General features: G+C 36.9%; 1 protein-coding gene across 29 annotated transcripts in view; it reads right to left on the bottom strand.

Moving 5' to 3' along the window:
* FMR1 (fragile X messenger ribonucleoprotein 1) overlaps nucleotides 1–18,406 on the bottom strand; it is a 39,601-nt gene that overhangs the window by 8,858 nt on the left and 12,337 nt on the right. For 13 of the 29 annotated variants that reach the window (XM_080653774.1, XM_080653755.1, XM_080653772.1 and 10 more), the window contains exons 3-12: nucleotides 15,485–15,578; nucleotides 12,856–12,927; nucleotides 12,425–12,573; nucleotides 11,278–11,371; nucleotides 11,076–11,192; nucleotides 9,926–10,096; nucleotides 9,758–9,836; nucleotides 4,915–5,024; nucleotides 4,110–4,247; nucleotides 1,156–1,242 (exon numbers count right to left, since the gene is read on the bottom strand). In XM_080653774.1, the coding sequence (XP_080509900.1) occupies nucleotides 1,156–1,242; nucleotides 4,110–4,247; nucleotides 4,915–5,024; nucleotides 9,758–9,836; nucleotides 9,926–10,096; nucleotides 11,076–11,192; nucleotides 11,278–11,371; nucleotides 12,425–12,573; nucleotides 12,856–12,927; nucleotides 15,485–15,578 (1,111 nt within the window). Of the gene's footprint in view, nucleotides 1–1,155; nucleotides 1,243–3,543; nucleotides 3,607–4,109; nucleotides 4,248–4,914; nucleotides 5,025–9,757; nucleotides 9,837–9,925; nucleotides 10,097–11,075; nucleotides 11,193–11,277; nucleotides 11,372–12,424; nucleotides 12,574–12,753; nucleotides 12,799–12,855; nucleotides 12,928–15,484; nucleotides 15,579–18,406 lie in introns of all 29 variants that reach the window. The other 16 variants (XM_080653773.1, XM_080653750.1, XM_080653761.1 and 13 more) reach the window with 4 other exon arrangements.

The following is an 18,406-nucleotide window of genomic DNA, read 5'->3' as shown; positions in this document are numbered from 1 at the left end:
TTGTGAAGAATAAATCAAAAGATCTAAGAAAGATTAGTCAAAAGAACAAGGGATCAATAAATGCAACACTAACTCTCCAGGTCTTCATAATTAATGTAAGCTAAGAATATGAAGAAAAACACATATAACAGATTACACATAAACATGTTTTAAAATAAAAATAAAAAAGCAAATCAATGGGAAATCCTACCCATGCAAGCCTTGCTGGATAAAACTTTCCCACTTTCAATTATTAACTAACCACCATAAAAATGAATGAAATGTTTAACTATTGAACTTTTTCTTCCTTATTTGCATACAAGTAGAAATTGTTTAATTTTATTTCTCTAAGAAATCGACAACAAATTCTTAAGATAGCATTATAAATAAAATAGGAAGTTGGATTACTTTTAAAATATTACTTAGTACCAGTTACATTATATTTTGATACACATGGATAGAAGGAATTATAAAGTGATATGGATAAGACTCCATTTCATTGATTTATAGAACTTTTTGGCCAGAAGACATTTTAAAAAGCATCTAGTCTAGGGAAGTGACTTGCCTAAAGTCACAAAGCTAGTCCATGACAAAGGATAATCTGGAAGCAAATCGCTGGACTGCCAATCTAGTGCCCTTTCCATTTATACCTTGTAGCCCCCTGGTTCCTGCTTTCCAGTTTGCAATCTAGAGGGGGCATAAATGTTACAAAAATTGTTTCTATTTTGTATAACAGAGTATAGAGAAAAATATGAAGGGTACACATTTAAAAAGAGTATTTCTTGAAACACTGGGATTTCCTTAATAAATGACATAAAAGAGACAACAAAAGCAAGTGGAAAACTCACAAAGGCTAGAAAGGATCAACCTAATGAAAAAGCTGTGTACAGGATTAACCTAAATTGAGTGCAAGGGTTTAAAAGAGGAATAATGAGAAACGGGGGAATTTATTGAGAACTGGGATACTGGTCCTTACATTTGCGATGATGATGAAAATTGACTTGTGTTTTCAAAAGGAATAAAATAAGCTAAACAAAGTGAGTATTTTGTCTATTACTTTTTACAGGTCATTCATTGTAATGTTCAGAATGAATCTTAACTACTGAAAGGTTTACTATGGAGTTTTTATATTTAAGTGCAAAAAGAATTTGAAATTAAAGATCTTGCTGTTCTCACCTTTAAATAGTTCAGGTGATAATCCAAAAGAACAGTGGCATTAGCGATGCTGTCCTTTGTTCCCACAAAAACAAATGGTACCATACCCTGGAAAAGAAATGGCGACAATGATCCCATAAAATTAATAATGTATTAATCTGAAAAAGGCAAATAATGACTCAATCCCTAGTACAGGGTCTGACAAACAGTAGGTACACAAATGTTTGTTGTAAATATAAATCAATAATACATGAAAACAAAAGTAGTTGGCATATTTTACACATCTGTGAATAAGGACAGATCAATGTAGCAACCCCTTAAATGCATCAGGTTATTATGTTTTAAACACTACAATTAAATGTTGGCAAAGTCACAAATTATGTAATTCAAAATTATACAGGCTTTAACATGAGATGCATAAACAAAATACTCTAATTCATCTAAAAATTTTTATCAAAATCAAATGCTTTTTAAAATCATTAAAAATTAGACACTATGGTACAAAATTAAAAATTAAATCCATTAGCTAACCAAGTCAACAGAGTATAAAAAAAAAAACACAAACAGAATTAGGATACATTAAAATGCACTGAGTAATTATCCCACAAGGGGGGAAAAAACCTGGCATTTCCATGAGCATAAAATTTAACACTATAATACATTTCAATAATTTGCTCTGAAAATTATAAAAGGCTGAATCATAAGGTAAGTTTCATCTTCTCTCTATGGTACTATTTTAATATAAGGATAGATTTTTAAAAGTTGTATACTAAAAATGTATACTTCCAGCCCATCAGTACAAATGAGAAAAAAACATTATTTCTTGTCACAAGTTATAGGGAAGCCTAGGCCAGTTGTGCAAACTAACAGCTGGCAATTATGACATTCAAAGTTGAGAATAGTTCAATATTTTGCTGAAGAAATACACATGGTTACTAATATTCACAAGTAACTAAAAAAGCATACAATGGCTCTGATGTGGATATAATATTATAATTTTCTAGGCGAAGTTTCTAGGTGTTAGAAGCCAAGAAGCTGTCTCTTTAGCAAGTATCATTCTTTTAAAAAAAGCATTCATTTGATAGGTGTGGCTACTCCTGGGCTGCTTTTGCTTGCGTGCATTCAGTACACAGCATCTTAAACAGATGTGGGGCTGGAACAGGTTTTTTTCTTTTTCCTTCCACATGAACATGGCTGTTACTGGGGAACAAAACTGAACAATTAGGAAATACAGCTTGCAGACTGACCTTTATCTGGTAGAAAAGGAACTGCTTCCTAGTAGCAATGATCATCTGAATAATCAGGTGCAACTGAAAACCCATGGGCTTCATAATGGATTTTGTTTTTTGCATCAAATAATAAATGAACTATGAAAATTATCAAGCCCATGGATCAGATCTTCTTCTCAAAAACATGTTGACTGTTGAGTTTTTCCCCCAACTGACAGTAAACCATACATATTTTCTAAAATGTCATATGATGAAATGCTATATCCTTCCTTTTGGATCATATGCTACCAAAATAAGCTTTGAAACCCTGTCACTGATTTAGTTTGATCAACTTTGAGAAAAATAATTTTAAAACATATTCTTTTTCAACATATCCAAACTGTTAGTTTATCCAGTGCCACTCTAATTTAAGCATATAACTAGTGGGCCAGAATAGTAAATTAAAATGAAAAAATGTGAGAGTAGAATGGTGGCCTTCTATACTTGACACCAAGAAAAGTAATTCCCTGTTCTAGGATGAGAACTGAGCTGCCCAGCAGAGAGGAATATCTAATGCACTTGAGGTTATATTTCTCTTTATAAAACGGCGTTTTTGCTTTGAATATCTTGTGAATCACAACATTTTCCCCATAAACAGTTCTCACGAGCTATGTAGAAGTCCCTGCACTCAAGGAACTCACAATGTGGCTGAGGAGGTAGACAAGTAAATGTCTACGTACTGAGTGCTACGATAGGGGCAGCACATTCACTGGATCACGGAAGGGAGAAAGGCTCTTCAGCCTGTCATGGGGAGGGGACCTGTGGCAAGTACACACAGAAAGCTGCATAAGGAGTTAGGACAAAGCATGGTGGCAGGAAGAAGAGTGCTCTAGGCAGAAAAAACATATGCATCTGACTGTTCAGTATGACTGTTCAGAGACCTCAGTATAGCTTTAAGTCTCTCTAGAATGCAAGGGGGAGGAGTTGTAACAAATGATATTGGACAGGTTACCATGAAAGAAAGGCCTTATAAGCAACAGGAAGAAATCTGAGCTTTCTCCCCAGGGCAATAAATTCACGTACCCACAAACACTCCTCCACCAGCCTCCAACCCTGAAGGTCATTTGTAGTCTCTCTTAACAAGGGGGATAAACATTAAAATATAAAATTAAAATGTATTTTTCAAGGAATGTTTTCCTACCTGCCAAGCCTTGAGTTCAGGTTTCTGGGATTCCCCTGCTACAATTGATGAAATCACTAACACCTAAAGCAGTATAAGGAATGCAAGTGATGTCATTAACTATAACAAATGATACACAGAAGCCTGAACGCAGGACTTTCACTGTAGGACTTTTAAACTAATTTCTAAACAGTTAGGTTAGTTCAAATATTGAAAATCAGTTTCTAAAACATGGTTTAAGTAGTAACTAATGCGTGTAACAGACGGTACATTTTGAGCTAATACAACCTGCAAAATTTCAAGAGATACAACATGGAAAAATTAAAGTCCACCCTCAAAAGAAAAATGTGACCATTAAATGCAACCCTGCACTTTATGTTTACAAAATAAGATTTGTCACTGTGAATAAATTGAAAAGTAGGTATCACTTTGGTTTATAATATCTCATAACCTAAAAATCAGATTTGAAAAAAATTCATGAGTAGCTTATAAGCCTAACCAGAGAAAATACCCGAAACACCCATTTGTAACATCTGAGTGGAAGAAATTACTTTGCAGTGTAATTCAACGTGATAAATATTTCTTACCCTCTGTACTTTTGTACTGTTAGGTTGAGAAAAATGAGCGCTGTTTTCCTTTATATCTATATGTTTTTTTTCTTCCGAGGGAGTAGGTCCAACCCTTGAGTTACTACTGGAAGGCAGGGAATTTGGTGGCATTATTTCCTTGGTAAAACACAAGAGAAAAAATAACGAATTTTAAGTCTTTATTTAGCTCCATTATTGTATCAATGATATTTTAAGAAGATAAATTATTATAAACAGTTTTGGTAAACAAAACAGAATGCAAAAATCATGCAATAAAAACCCCCAAAGATTTAATTTCAGCCAAAAGAACCTTTCACAAAAGACTAGATAATATATGAAAATTATGGCAATTTAGATTTTATTTTAAACACAGTACCACTGGACAGAAGAACATGCCTTCACCTCCCCAACCCCGCACACAAATATTTATACATACACACAAAATAATAAAGGCAAAACATAAAAGCCAGAAAACCTAAGAAGTGTCCCAAATTTGTTTCAGTCAGTAAAATTAAATGATATTTGAAAAGTGCTTTGTACTATTTTTTATAATTACAACCACCCATTTTAAAGATTGAGGAATAAGAGCTAAAGGGATTAAAGTGACTAATCCAAAGTCACAGCATTAGAGAATTAATAGAGGCCATGTCTACAACTATACCACTAACTGGCATGTCTGATAATCAAGAATTTGTACATCTACATTATGTGCATATCACAGAGGCCTCTAAATTAACCTCAAATAAAATAATAAAAATCTTTTATTTTTCTTATATAAACCAGAAACAAATGCATTAGAACATACCTCTTCTTGTGGAACATTTTTCTCACTTTCGGCCTCAATTCTCACCCTCACAACTCCTGACTTGTCCACAATCTCCTGGATCAGTTTTCCATTTTTTCCTATTACTTTGCCTAAATTAAGAAATGAATAATTCATGTTTGGCTTTAAGAACACATAACTTACACCCCACTGTAAACTATAGCATTATCTATATATATAAAAGGGTTATATGAAAAGTGTTCCCTTAGGATTTCGATCGCTCACTATGACATGCGCTGACCCCCAGGGGGTGGCGTGGAATGAAGGAAGGCCCCAGCCGGCAGCCGGCAGCCGGCAGCCAGCAGCCAGGGAAGGAAGGCCCTGGCTGGCAGCCAGAAGGCCCCAATTGGCCCTGATCGCTGGCCAGGACTAGGGATCCTACCCATGCATGAATTTCATGCACTGGGCCTCTAGTCTATAATAATAAAAGCATAATATGCAAATCGACCAAACGACTGAACAGAACAACCGTCTGGATGATCTTCCGGACGACCACGCTATGACATGCACTGGCGCCAGGCCAGTCAAGGCAGGTGCGATGCAATTAGCCAAGGGGCCCCACCATCGCCCCACAAAGGGAGGCCCAGGCCACCCTCTGCGGAGCGATCGATGCGGGGGGCTCCACGATCGATTACCCTGCAGAGGGATGCCCAGGCCACCAGCCAGTGGGGCAATCAACTGGAGGGGGGCGTTCCGCAATCGCCCCAAAGAGGGAGACCCAGGCCACCCTCTGTGCGGTGATTGATTGCAGAGCCCTGGACAGGTGGGCGGGGCCTTCCTCTGCGGGGAGATTCATCTAGGGGCCCCGTGATTGATCGCCCCACAGAGGGAGGCCCAGGCCAGCCAAGCGATCACACCCCACACTTGTCGCCTGCAGAGGGAGGCTACCGGTTGCAGAGGAGGGGGGCAGCATTGCACAGATGGCAAGCAGTGGCAGGGGCGGAGGAGGAGCTAGCTGCCAGCAGCTGGGGGGAAGGAAAGCCCTGATAGGCCCTGATAACCGGCCAAGCCTAGGGACCCTAGTCGAAGGGTCCCGGATTGCAAGAAGGTGCAGGCCGGGCTGAGGGACACTCCCCCGTGCACAAATTTCATGCACTGGGCCTCTAGTCCTATATAATGAAGAGGTAATATGCAAATTGACCATCACTCCAACACACGAGATTGTCGTCCCCATGTGGTCAAAGATGGCCGCCCCCATGTGGACACAAGATGGCCACCACAAGATGGCCGGCAGGGGAGGGCAGTTGGGAAGGACCAGGCCTGCAAGGGAGGGCAGTTTGGGGGACCCAGGCCTGCAGGGGAGGGCAGTTAGGGGGAACCAGGCCAGCAGGGGAGGGCAGTAGGGGGGGACTAGGCCTGCAGGGGAGGGCAGTGGGGATGACCAGACCTGCAGGGGCGTAGTTAGGCGTTGATCAGGCTGGCAGGCAGAAGCGGTTAGGGGCAATCAGGCAGGCAGGCAGGCGAGCAGTTGGGAACCGGCAGTCCACGATTGTGAGGTATGTCCAACTGCCCATTTAGGCCTGATCCTACCAGGCCTAAACGGGCAGTCGGACATCCCTCAATGGGTCCCAGATTGGAGAGGGTGCAGGCTGGGCTGAGGGACACACCCCCCCCCATGCATGAATTTTGTGCACCAGGCCTCTAGTTTTATATAAAACTGAAAGACCAAAACAGAGACTCTTCAAATGAAAAGACAGGGTTAAACTTAGCTTTCAATTTTACTAGGTTATCATTGTTTAAACTCCATTGGCTAGGTATTGGAATTGATTAATACTCATAAACTGATTGGAGAATTTTGAATTTTTAAAGCATTTCAAAGATAGGTTCTTATTTTGCACAAAAGTGTACACTGTAAACTTGCTAGTACAGTGGTGTATATCAGTCTTTCTTCAACGTTCTATTAAAAGTTAAGGTAAAGGATAGATAATCCTATATAATAAAAGCATAATATGCAAATCAACTAAACGGTGGAATGACCAGTTGCTATGACGTGCACTAACCACCAGGGGGCAGTCGCTCAATGCAGGAGCTGCCCCCTGGTGGTCAGTGCACTCCCACAGGGGGAGTGCTGCTCAGCCAGAAGCCGGGCTCACAGCTGGTGAGCGCAGCGGCGGTGGCAGGAGCCTCTCCTGCCTCCGTGGCACTGCTAAGGATGCCCAACTGACAGCTTAGGCCTAAGCTGTCAGTTGGATATCCCCTGACTGCAGGTGGGCAGTAAGAAGTGAGGGGGCCTGGACTGCAAGAGCCCCAGACTGCTACAGGGCACAGGCGGGCTGAGGAAACACCCCTCCCCCAGTGCACGAGAAGCCTCTAGTAAAAATATATTTGCGCCCCACCAGCATGGCTCAGTAGTTGAGTGTTGACCTATGAACTAGGAGGTCACAGTTTGATTTTTGGTCCAGGCTCGATCCCCAGTAGGGGTCATGCAGGAGGCAGCTGATCAATGAATCTCTCTCACCATTGATGTTTTTTCTCTCTTGCTTCCTTTCCCTTCCTCTCTGAAATCAATAAAAATATACTTTAAATAAATGTATTAACAAATAAATAAAAATGTATTTGCATATTTACTTGACAATTTCAATTCTATCTGTACCTGATTTAAATCTGCTTCTTTGCCCATGGTAAATACAGTCATACACCACTTAACAATGGGGGTATGTTCTGAGAAATGCTTAGCTGAGGAATTCTGTCATTGTGCAAACAGAGTACACTTACACAAATCTAGATGGTATAGCCTACTGTAAATCCAGGCTATGTTATAGCCAACTGCCCCCTAGGCTGTAAGTCTCTATAGCATGTTATTAAATAAAACAACAAGAAATTAAATAAAGCTTAAGAGAAAATGATGCAATCGAGACACAGTGAACAGAAGATGTATGAGGCTGCTGCTGGCATAACATGGTATACTTCTACAGTAAATTTTTTTCTTGTAAGTAGAAAGAGTACACTCTAAATTAATGATAAAAAACATAGGATAGAAAATACATAAACCAGTAACAGTCATTTATTATCATTATCAAGTATATGCACTATAGATCATTGTATGTGCTACACTTTTATATGACTGCCAGCACAGTAGGTGTGGTTACACTAGCATCACCACAAATATGTGAGTAATGCATTGCACTATGATGTCAGAATACCTACAGTGTCACTAGGCGACAAAAATTTTTTAGTTCCATTATGATCTCATGAGACCACTGAAGTATACGTGGAGTGTCGTTGACCAATATGTCACATGCAGCATATGACTATATTTTTATAATTTTATGACACATTTATAAAAGATCCTCTAAATTTTAAAGTAGTTTAAGCAGCTACACATACATCTAAAAGAAGTGCACATTCTTTAGGCCAATGTGTTAATAGAATATTACTCCTGAGCATTACTCACAAATTATATCAGTATATTAAAAGTTGAAGGGATAAGTCACAGAGTAAAAGATTAAGAAATCACACTTTAAAATAACTCAGAAACACTATGAAAAAGCTCAAAACCAGTTTAAGATTAAGTATTATTCAATACATCTGTTAAAACTCCAAAGACTTCAAGTGCTCGATTCTTTCACTCATTTTATAAAATTCAGTCATATCATTAACTGAGAAGTGACTGCTTTCACAGACATCATAAATTACAAATGTAAGAAATACTGATTCAAGAAATCTACATGTAAGTTACATCTAACTCCAAGGGCTCTCCCAAAGTACCTAAAGCACCCTTGCACTGACCACCTTCATCATGTGCTTGCCCCACCATCTCATCTAAGGGATGGGGAAAAACTGGAAGCCAAAATTTGTTTTGAGCACATGCCCAGGTTGTGGGCTCCATCTCCAGTGACAGTGTGCAGGAGGCTGCTGATCAATGATTCTCTCTCATCATTGATGCTTCTATCTCTTCCTCTCTGAAGTAATAAAAATATATTTTAAAAAATATATGAAAGCAACTTAGGTGCCTATGGATAGATGAATGGATAAATATGTGCTAAATACACACATACACACACTCACAATGGAATCGATGATTAAAAAGAATGATACCTTGCTATTTGTAACAGAACCTATGGACCTCTAGTAAAAATATAATTACCATTGATGTTGCAGAAAGCCCCAGAGTCTTTTGGAGTTACTTATAGCTTTGAAACTTACTAGATTTAAGCCTACATTAAGATTTTCAACTCTGAGATAATTAAGAATGCTATCTTTTTAGTCTCATTAGAGGGATCAAATATGAATCTATTCCAAATTATAAAGCCCCCAAAATGTCATTCATTTTGAAAAAACATACTTAATTTTAATATATGTAAAATATACAGTGAAGAGGCTGTGCAAAATGTATCTTTCTTGGCATTAATTGGTTTGAACTAAACAAAGCAGTATCTTTTGTACACCTTCTGAAATGTAATCTTGGAGTATCACATTTACCTAATATTTTTTGTACATTGCAGTAACATATCATATTTCAAAGATTACATTTCAATTAAATGAGTTAAAATGAAATTCTATTGGTGTAAATGATTTACCAAACTTTTGTTTTTGTAGAGTATGTCAACAGGGTATTTTTTCCATTGGTTTTTAGAGAGAGTAAAAGGGAGGGGGGCAGAGAAAGAAAGGAAGGGAGGGAGAGGGACAGGGAGAGAAACATCAATGTGAGAGAGACACATCTATTGGTTGCCTCCCACACGTGCCCCAACGAGGGCAAGGGGTCAAACCTACAATCCAGGTATGTAGCCTTGACCGGGAATCCAACCCGTGATCTTTCCTTGTGAGGGCCGGTGCTCTAATCACTTAGCATGTGGCCAGGGCTCAACAGCAATTTCTGACTCACCCACTAAGTTCCTTGGAACTTGTATGACATCTTCAGCAAATTCAAGAAAGCTTCTAGCCTTTTTAACCGCATCCTGATCCTAATAAAAGGGGGAAAAGATTTAAGCCAAAAGATGAACCATCTGAAATATTGGATTTAGTTTTAGAAAAGAACTAGTCAAATATTTACCTCTCCATAAATATGAAATGTGCAGGTATCTTCATCTAGATCGATAGCAGTGACCCCAGGTACTTTTCTAGCTTGCTGAATATTAGCACCATGAGTACCAATAGCTAGACCCATCAGATCTTCTCGTACAATGAACTGTTCATGAAATCTTGAGGCAAGCTGCCTTGAACTCTGATGGGAAATGTATATCTGATTAATATTATGCTTTTCAACTACTGAGACAACTGTATTTAAGTCAGCCATGTAAATTATCTTGACCCTGTATATCAGGGGCCTATAAATTAGTTTATGTTGGAAATTAACAGATTTTAGAAAATAACATTCACCCATAGCATAAGTTCCTTTTAGGTTACTGAAGGTCTCTATGCTATTTGAGATATTTTTGTTAATAGGAAAGGGTTTGTTGACAATTCTCCAAGGTAACTTTTGAAAACCTATTTGCAAGGCTGCCTTAGTTAACCTATGACATCAACAATATAGTGATTAAGAATCAGATCAAATGTTCCCAAATAAAAACCAGCTCACTGGGTCTGTTACGACTCAATGTTTTTTTAAGTAAAAAAATAAAAATTAAATAACATCTCCACAGAAAACTGTATTAGCTTCACTTTTATTAATGGACATTGGTTTATATATTCTAGAAACAGTGCCATTTATATAACTTATCACTAGATACTGGGGTCTAGACAGCCCTTTGATGAAGTGATGGATGGCATTAAAATTACATCATCTCACCTCACCCCCCAACCTGAAAAAAGGGATTTATAAAAACTGTTGGTACAGTAATTAAATTACATTGAATAATTATAGAATGTCAACGATTTACAACTTATCTTACATAGGCACCTACAACCTAAAATGAGATCAGAGTCTGTAAGACCTAATGATCTGGATCCACACATACTATGAATTCTTTCAAATATTCAGTGATGACTGAACTAAGTTAAAATGACACCCAAAACTTGTGGATAAGCACTCTCTTTAAATATAATCAAAATTTAATATTTAGTTCTAGCATGCCATTAATGAAGCCCAAACATATTAGTGACTCATGTTGAAAAATGGAAATTTCTTATCTGAATATGTGTATCTCTTTAATAGTAGTGAGGAAAGACAGGCATGCATACTAGTTTCTCATTATTCAACCTACCTCTAGCTGTTTACTGGCTTCTTCATTTCTCAGTATCAGAGACAGCTTAGTGCGCAGACTCCGAAAGTGCATGTCAATCAGCATGTGTGCTCGTTTTGCGGTGACTTCATTGATAGACTAAAAGATATAAATTAACAACATTATTATCAAAGCAAATGCCCCAAATGATATACACCAAAATAAACAACTCAAAAACACTCACCAAAATGACAAGCTGGTAAGTTTCTGGATCATAAGTTACAGAAAAGGCACCAACTGCCTTTTTAAAGTCCTTATGTGCTGATTCTTTGGCACACCTAAAAATAAAATAAATACCCATTGTGAAGTTAAAATGAGTGATTACCAAATACTGGCATAAATATATGCAGAGATTTCCACTTAGAATTGTGGATCCATATTAAATTTGATTTATGCAAGAAGTACTTATATCAATTTAAAGATTTAGTTCCTTTGCTGTTCACCTTAGCAATACTCAGCTCAATCAAGCATTTGAGATTATAGAAAAAGGAAAAAAAACAAACAGTTATGTTCTTAAGGGATTTCGGATGGTATTAGATTACTAAAGGTGACATTTTTAAGGAAGCCATTATTCCTCTGCAGGCTTCTTCATTTCAGTTACATATAAATAAGTTATTTTCTTGAATTAACTATTGAAAACTGTTGGGGATAGCTACAGGGTACCCAACTTTGTTTGTTTTTTCCCCTAAAGAAAAACTGCTGACCAATTTAAGGGAGAGAAGGAAATGTACATGAATCAGAAGGCAAAAAAATGTACATGCCTATTCAATCTCTATAATCAAAATGTAAGATTCCTATGTAGTCTGAACTGCAAGTTAATGTTTAAAGTACAGCATGTACAAATAAAACATTATATTCCTTTGATGCAATCTTTAAAAAGGAATCTCTTAACTAAAAGTCTTTAAGCATTACTCCAGATAAAGATAGAGATGACCTTTTGAAGCTTCATTAGCCCTAGTTATTACATACTTATCTGAAAATATTAGCTAAAAGGGAAAAAAACCTGGAGTAATTTTCATTGTCTAGAATTTTATTTGTGACTTATGACAACCTATATTAATGTTTCAAAATCTTAAAAGTCTGTTAACAAAGTTAGTTTATTTTATAAAACAAATGTACATGAGCCAGGTATCTAGCCAAGTAAGTTTAAACAAGTGCAATGCTGGCTTAGTTATATAACTCGAAAAAGCTAAGCACATTTTTTTCACTACATTTTACAAACCATTTTCACTGAATTTAAAAATTGATTTTTATTATTTTAACATGTATAGTCTTTTAAACTCATTGCACATCACCTGTAAATTCTCAGAGTTTCTTGCCCATCAACTTACATTTGTCGTAAGTCTTCTGGCACATCCAGTTTGATTTTATGGAAGGTATCTTTTGTGGCAGGTTTGTTGGGATTAACTGATCGTAGACGTTCAATTGTGACAATTTCATTGTACGTAGCATCACATGCTGCATATTCTATCACATAAAACTGAGAGAAACAAATAAAATTCATTCCTGGTCATAGTATTTATAGAAAGAACAATAAGCTTTGCCTATTCAGCAATTTTTAAATTCTCTTGACGTCAAAAAACACTGTTTTTGATCAACTAACTGAAACACAAGAAACATACTTAACATATACAGAAAATATTGTAATAAAATGACTCACATTACTTATTACTTTAAAATAAAAATCCAGACTGAAATGTAGTACCTGGGTTTAGAAAAGGGAAATAGTATAAGAAAAAATTTTAAATATGCATTTTCCTACCTCACCCTTTATCATCCTCACTTTAGCTAACCACCAACAGCAAGGTTCTTTTTCATTTGCTCTGGAATAAACCTACACAAAAATTACAACAGAATATTTCATGATTAACATCACTCAGAAATTTATAGATTATCAGACATTGCGGAAAATTTCTTAAAATGACCCGTGTCTTTTGAACCCATATTCTGTATCCTTAAATTAGATTGTACACCTACAGCTAGACACAGATACATAATCAGAAGCTGCCTGATTACCTCAGAGAGCCCTGTAAAAAGAGCTTTCCTATTTATCTTATCTGTTCTAATTCAATAATAATTAGTACTCGGAATATGAATGCTCAGGAAAAGCTAACTGTCCATAAACCTGGGCATACTTTCCTTAGATACTTTGAAAGCTAAAAAAATTATCTAAAATGTACAATCTTGTTTTTGTTTTGTTCTAATAAGCAAATAACTGGAAGTTGCTGATCCTGGCCTACATCTGGCTGCATGGTCACTAAATGGACAAGGCCGCTGACCACTCACAGCCCACTGAAAATAACATCCTGGCATTCATGTCTCCTAGGGACTAAATGAAGAGATCCTTGGTCACTCTCTGTTCTCCTGTCTGCTCTCTACTAAAATGGACAACTCCACACTGGCAATCCTCTGGATACCACCTTCCTTCCTACTCTCACATCAATTTCTCTCATGACCACTTCAAAGTTCATTTACTATGTCCAGCATGGAACCTTTTTTGAAGACACTAGCAAATTAAGATTAATAGGAAAAGAGACAATACAGTATACATGGGGAGAGAAACAGAAATACTCAGAAGCAGAAGCAGCAGCAGGGAGGACGACAAGGGAGTTGGGAAAGAGAGAACTGAAAGAGGTACAGAGCCTAAGGCTAACAAGCAACTCAAAGCTCCAACTCTTGTCTTTCTTTTACAACTGAAGTTAATAGTTATAACTATAATTGTAATAGTTATACAACACAGTGACTAAATACAACTAAACCAAACCTACCTTTCCCTCTTGCCTCCATGACTTCCTATTAACTTTGCCCTACCCAGAGAAATAACCTGGTAATTATTATGTAAAACAAAGAGGTTGCCCTGGCAACAGTGTCCCATTGGTCCCCACCTGTCAGGTGACTAAGTTGGAGGGGGATAAAAACCTCTATCCCTCACTATTATGAACATTCCTGATATAGACAGACCAAAAGACCTGGTATCTTACTTCCCTTTTATAACTTAATGGTAATACAATACAGTGACTAAATACTACTTAATTTAACCTACCTTCCCCTCTTGCCACCATCAATCCCTTTCAACTCTGCTCTAGCCAGACCAGTAACCTCAGTTATGTATTATTGTTAGGCAATATAGGGAGGTCACCCTAGCAACAGGGTCTCATTGGTTACCACCTGTCATGTGATTCATTTGAGAAAAAAAAAGTCCCATTTATCTATCCAAACAGTATTATGAGCACTCCCAATATAGACAGACCAAATATCCTGATTCATGCCTTCAGGAAGCTTGTAGTCTCCCGGGGAAAATGAACAGTTAAAGGTTCTCAAGTATAAACAGTTTTTAGTTCTCTACTGGGATCCCTCATAAAACCAAGTCCAGTTCCTTACACCTAGTAGGTACTGAGTACATTTTTGGTAAATAAATAGTACTTTATTCTATTTCTAATTTATAATTGTAGAGAAAAGAACACAGACCTGAACATCCAGAGACCTTCTCTGAGCACTCCTACCCCTACATCACCTTCTATTCTGAATTTTTTTTCTTCCTAGGACTTACACCTGCCATGTTAGCAATCCTCACTAGAATGTGACCTCATAAAGCCAGGGACTCTTCTGTTTCACTGCACCATCTGTACCTACTACAAAAAATAAGAATTCAAAGACCTGGTATACTTTACCTTACCTGTACAAATGTCTATTTAACTGCTTCCTTAATACACACATACTCATAAAGTGGCATCTACTAACAAGGCATTGTGGAGAAAGAAGAAACTTAAAATGGAGTGTGTGAAAGATGATGAAAGAGAGGATACTACACAGACCAATCATAACATAACCAGACTCTAAGTGTCTTAAGCCACGCCCCCCAATTTTCTGTAACTAGAGAAAACACACACACAATGTTTCTGTTAATGTGTTACATCTCCACAGCACCTTTTGGTCAAAGACATAAATAGCACATGAGCTGGCGGTTCACAGCATGCCCTGTAAAAAGGTTTTACCTACATTCGTATATACTAAAACGCATACATGGCTTTGAAAAAATATACCAGGATGATTTACTACTACTTAAAGAAATTATTATAAAGTTATGATTTTTTTCCTTTGTAAAACTAATTTTCCTGATCCAAAGATTCAGAGATTGAGGGAAGCAAGAAAAGAAGTATTAGTGGGCAAAGGAAATCAGTGGTGATTTTCAAAGATGGGCCCAAAATTGCTACTCAGGCAGCCACATTTAAGCATCATATATTATTTCAAATTAAAAACAAATGTCCATCACTGCTAAAATTCTCAAGGTAGTTTAAACAGTGTTAAAAACAAGGAGTACAAAAGGCACAGGGAATTTAAATGCTCCCACTCCTTCAGTGCTCAATAACTTGATGACATGGAAAACTTACCTCAACTTCATCACTTTCATTTATATCTTTATTATAACCTACAGGTGGTGGGAATCTCACATCATGGAATGGAATCTGCCTCTCTGGCTGCCAGCTGCAAATAAGCAAACACAATTATTTAACAAGCTTGCTGGTTTAGAAACAATGACCACGATGCCATCAACTTTGGTTAAATGTGACCCTCTGTTTTTCTAATTTAATGAAGCAAATGCTATAAAACTGTCAGTGTTTTGCTGAGTGGGGCACAAGGGCAATATAGAGACATCTCAACAAAGTCTGCATGCAGTACAGGAGCCCTGTACTTCTATTTGGAATATTTCTTTAAACACAACAGATCAACATTACAATTTTCCAAACGAGTTTTTTTTTTTCATTAATTCCAACCTCTAAAAGTTCTAAATGTAAGGTCACAACAGCAATTTCCTTTAATGCTTAAATTAAATATGTTAGTATTAGTAAATGTTAGTAATACCATCACCATACTTCTACTTGCAAAGGAATCTTAACCACATTCCAATTACCACAGAAAGTGGTACTAAATGCCATCTAATTCCCAAGCAAAACGGGGCAGTCAGCACATTAGCAATTCAGAACTCACTTTTCCCTATTTAAATTTTAGATCCGACGAGGTGGCCAATTCTTGCCATGGATAGCTGGAGGCTGATCAGTATGGTGGGGCCTGACGGGGTCTCCTAAACCACAGAAACCCAATGGAGACAGCCTATAGAAGTTCAGTAAATTGCCTATGTTTTTTTTTTTTTAATTTTAAATGATATGGAACAATTTTGAAAAACACCAAATTATTCTTTTATATTCACAATGATATAAAATATTAAAGACAAACTTTAAAAAAAACACACTGGAGGATTCAACTGCTAGAGCAGTCATTTCTGGTTTTTGTTTTGTTTTTTTTTACTAAAGAGCTTTCTTAGTAAAATCCTACTGAGAAAAGTACAATTTTTTAAAAGAAGAACTATTATATAAGACAGGAGGATAGCTAATTAAGTCCGAATGTGTGGAAATCTGATGAGGACCTATATTAGACTGAGCCCTTTATCTAGTATTATACATACTTGAAAACTATAAAACAAAAAAATTATCTTTACCTAAGGAAAGCCTTTTTCAACTTACTGAAAACCAATGACTTTTAACATGTTACAAATCATTGCTAAATTCGATTCGTAAAGCAAATAATAATACATGATATAATTTTCTTGGTTCCTAGGATATTTTTCCTGTTGATCTCCAGAGACAGTGGAAGGGAGAGAGGAGGAGGACAGAGAAACATCCACATGAGAGAGACACATCAGTTGGCTGCCTCCCGCACCCTACCGGGGCTGGGGAACCTGCAACTGAGGTGCATGCCCTTGACTGGGAATCAAACCTGAGAGCCTTTAGTTCACAGGCCGGAGCTCTAAACACTGAGCCAAATTGGCCAGGGTAAAAAATTCAAATTCTTTATTCAAAATACATGAACTAGGGAAGGTAAAAAAAAAGCATGTAAAACAATTTTGTATAACAGTAATAGGAGGTTATGATTGAAAGGAAGGGTAAATATAGTCCAAAGTCCCATAAAACATTAGTTGTTTTTCTGTTAAAAATAAAACAAAAAGGGGCAAAGAGACTACTTTGGTAGGGACCTAGCAAGTCCTGGTGATGTGCTTAAATACAGCATTGACTCTAAAACATACTCTATGAATTCAAGGAAAAACAGTTTATTTCAAATTCCAGAGATAGCAGAAAGTTTGAAGAGAAATTTTTATACAGCTATAATAATACACAAGAGAAGTAGTAGATACAAAGATATAATAATTTTAAGTTTATAGAAGAAATTTGATTGAAAACAAGAGAAATGATCTGATAAATCAGTGTGTAAACTAGATAATTCTTAAATGCAGAGGAAATGACTATTTGCTTAATACTCTAGATTAAGGACTACAGGAGAAACTAAGAGTGGCAAATAAAGATAACTCTCCTTTTATGGGAAACAGTGTTTAACTAGTGATTGGAACAAGCAGTAAAGAGTATAATTATGAGAAAAAAATTACTCTCCAAGTTATCAAAGATTCCTCTGTTAGAGGTGTGATGCTATTGTTTCGTGTACAACCATGGATACCAGAAATAGCAGAAATGCAGATTCTAGAACTTTGGCTCTATGTATACAGAGAAAGGTATTCTAACTATAATTTGGACTGAAATTATTAGTCTAGAACTAAGAACAGAGTCAGATACACTAAATCCTTTTATCTCTGTCCCCCTAAATGTGTTTTAGGGATCAGAGAATACTACTTTGCCCTGTTGGTAGCTAAAAAAATCTGTGAACAATCTAATTACAGTACATCTGGGTCAGATACTGTATTTTAACAGACTTATTGAGATATATAATTCACATATCATATAATCCATCCACTTAAGTGTATGTACAATGTAATGGTTTTAAGTATAGTCACAGATATGTGCAACCATTACCAGTCAATTTTAGAACATTTTCATCATCTCAATAAGAAATCCTATACTCTAGCTGTGGCTCCCTAGCCCCCAAAGTGCTAAGCAACTACTAATCTATTTCTTCTCTCTGTAAATTTGTAATTTGCTTTTGATGTACTATTAATTCTCTTGGTATATAAAAGCCAAAATGTTACCATTGTTGACTATTCTTCAGAGTTCAATAAAATCCTAATATCATGACCATGTCTATACTACAGTCAAGGAGTTTGTTTGTACTTTAGAATCTTGAATGGCTACTCTGAAAATAGCCTTTATTAGCAATCAAAAATCTTAGTAAACATAGATACAGACCACAGACTGACAGTTGTCAGATGGGAGGAGGTAAGGGGGGCCGGGTGAAAAGGATGAAGGAATGAAGCAGTATAAATTGATAGTTACAGAATAGTCACAGAGACGTGGATTACAGCATAGGGA

The sequence above is a fragment of the Plecotus auritus genome (assembly GCF_963455305.1).
Source record: "Plecotus auritus genome assembly, chromosome: X".
Lineage (NCBI taxonomy): Eukaryota > Metazoa > Chordata > Mammalia > Chiroptera > Vespertilionidae > Plecotus > Plecotus auritus.
Note: the sequence above shows the minus strand (reverse complement) of the source record. Positions and strands in the feature narration are given on the sequence as shown.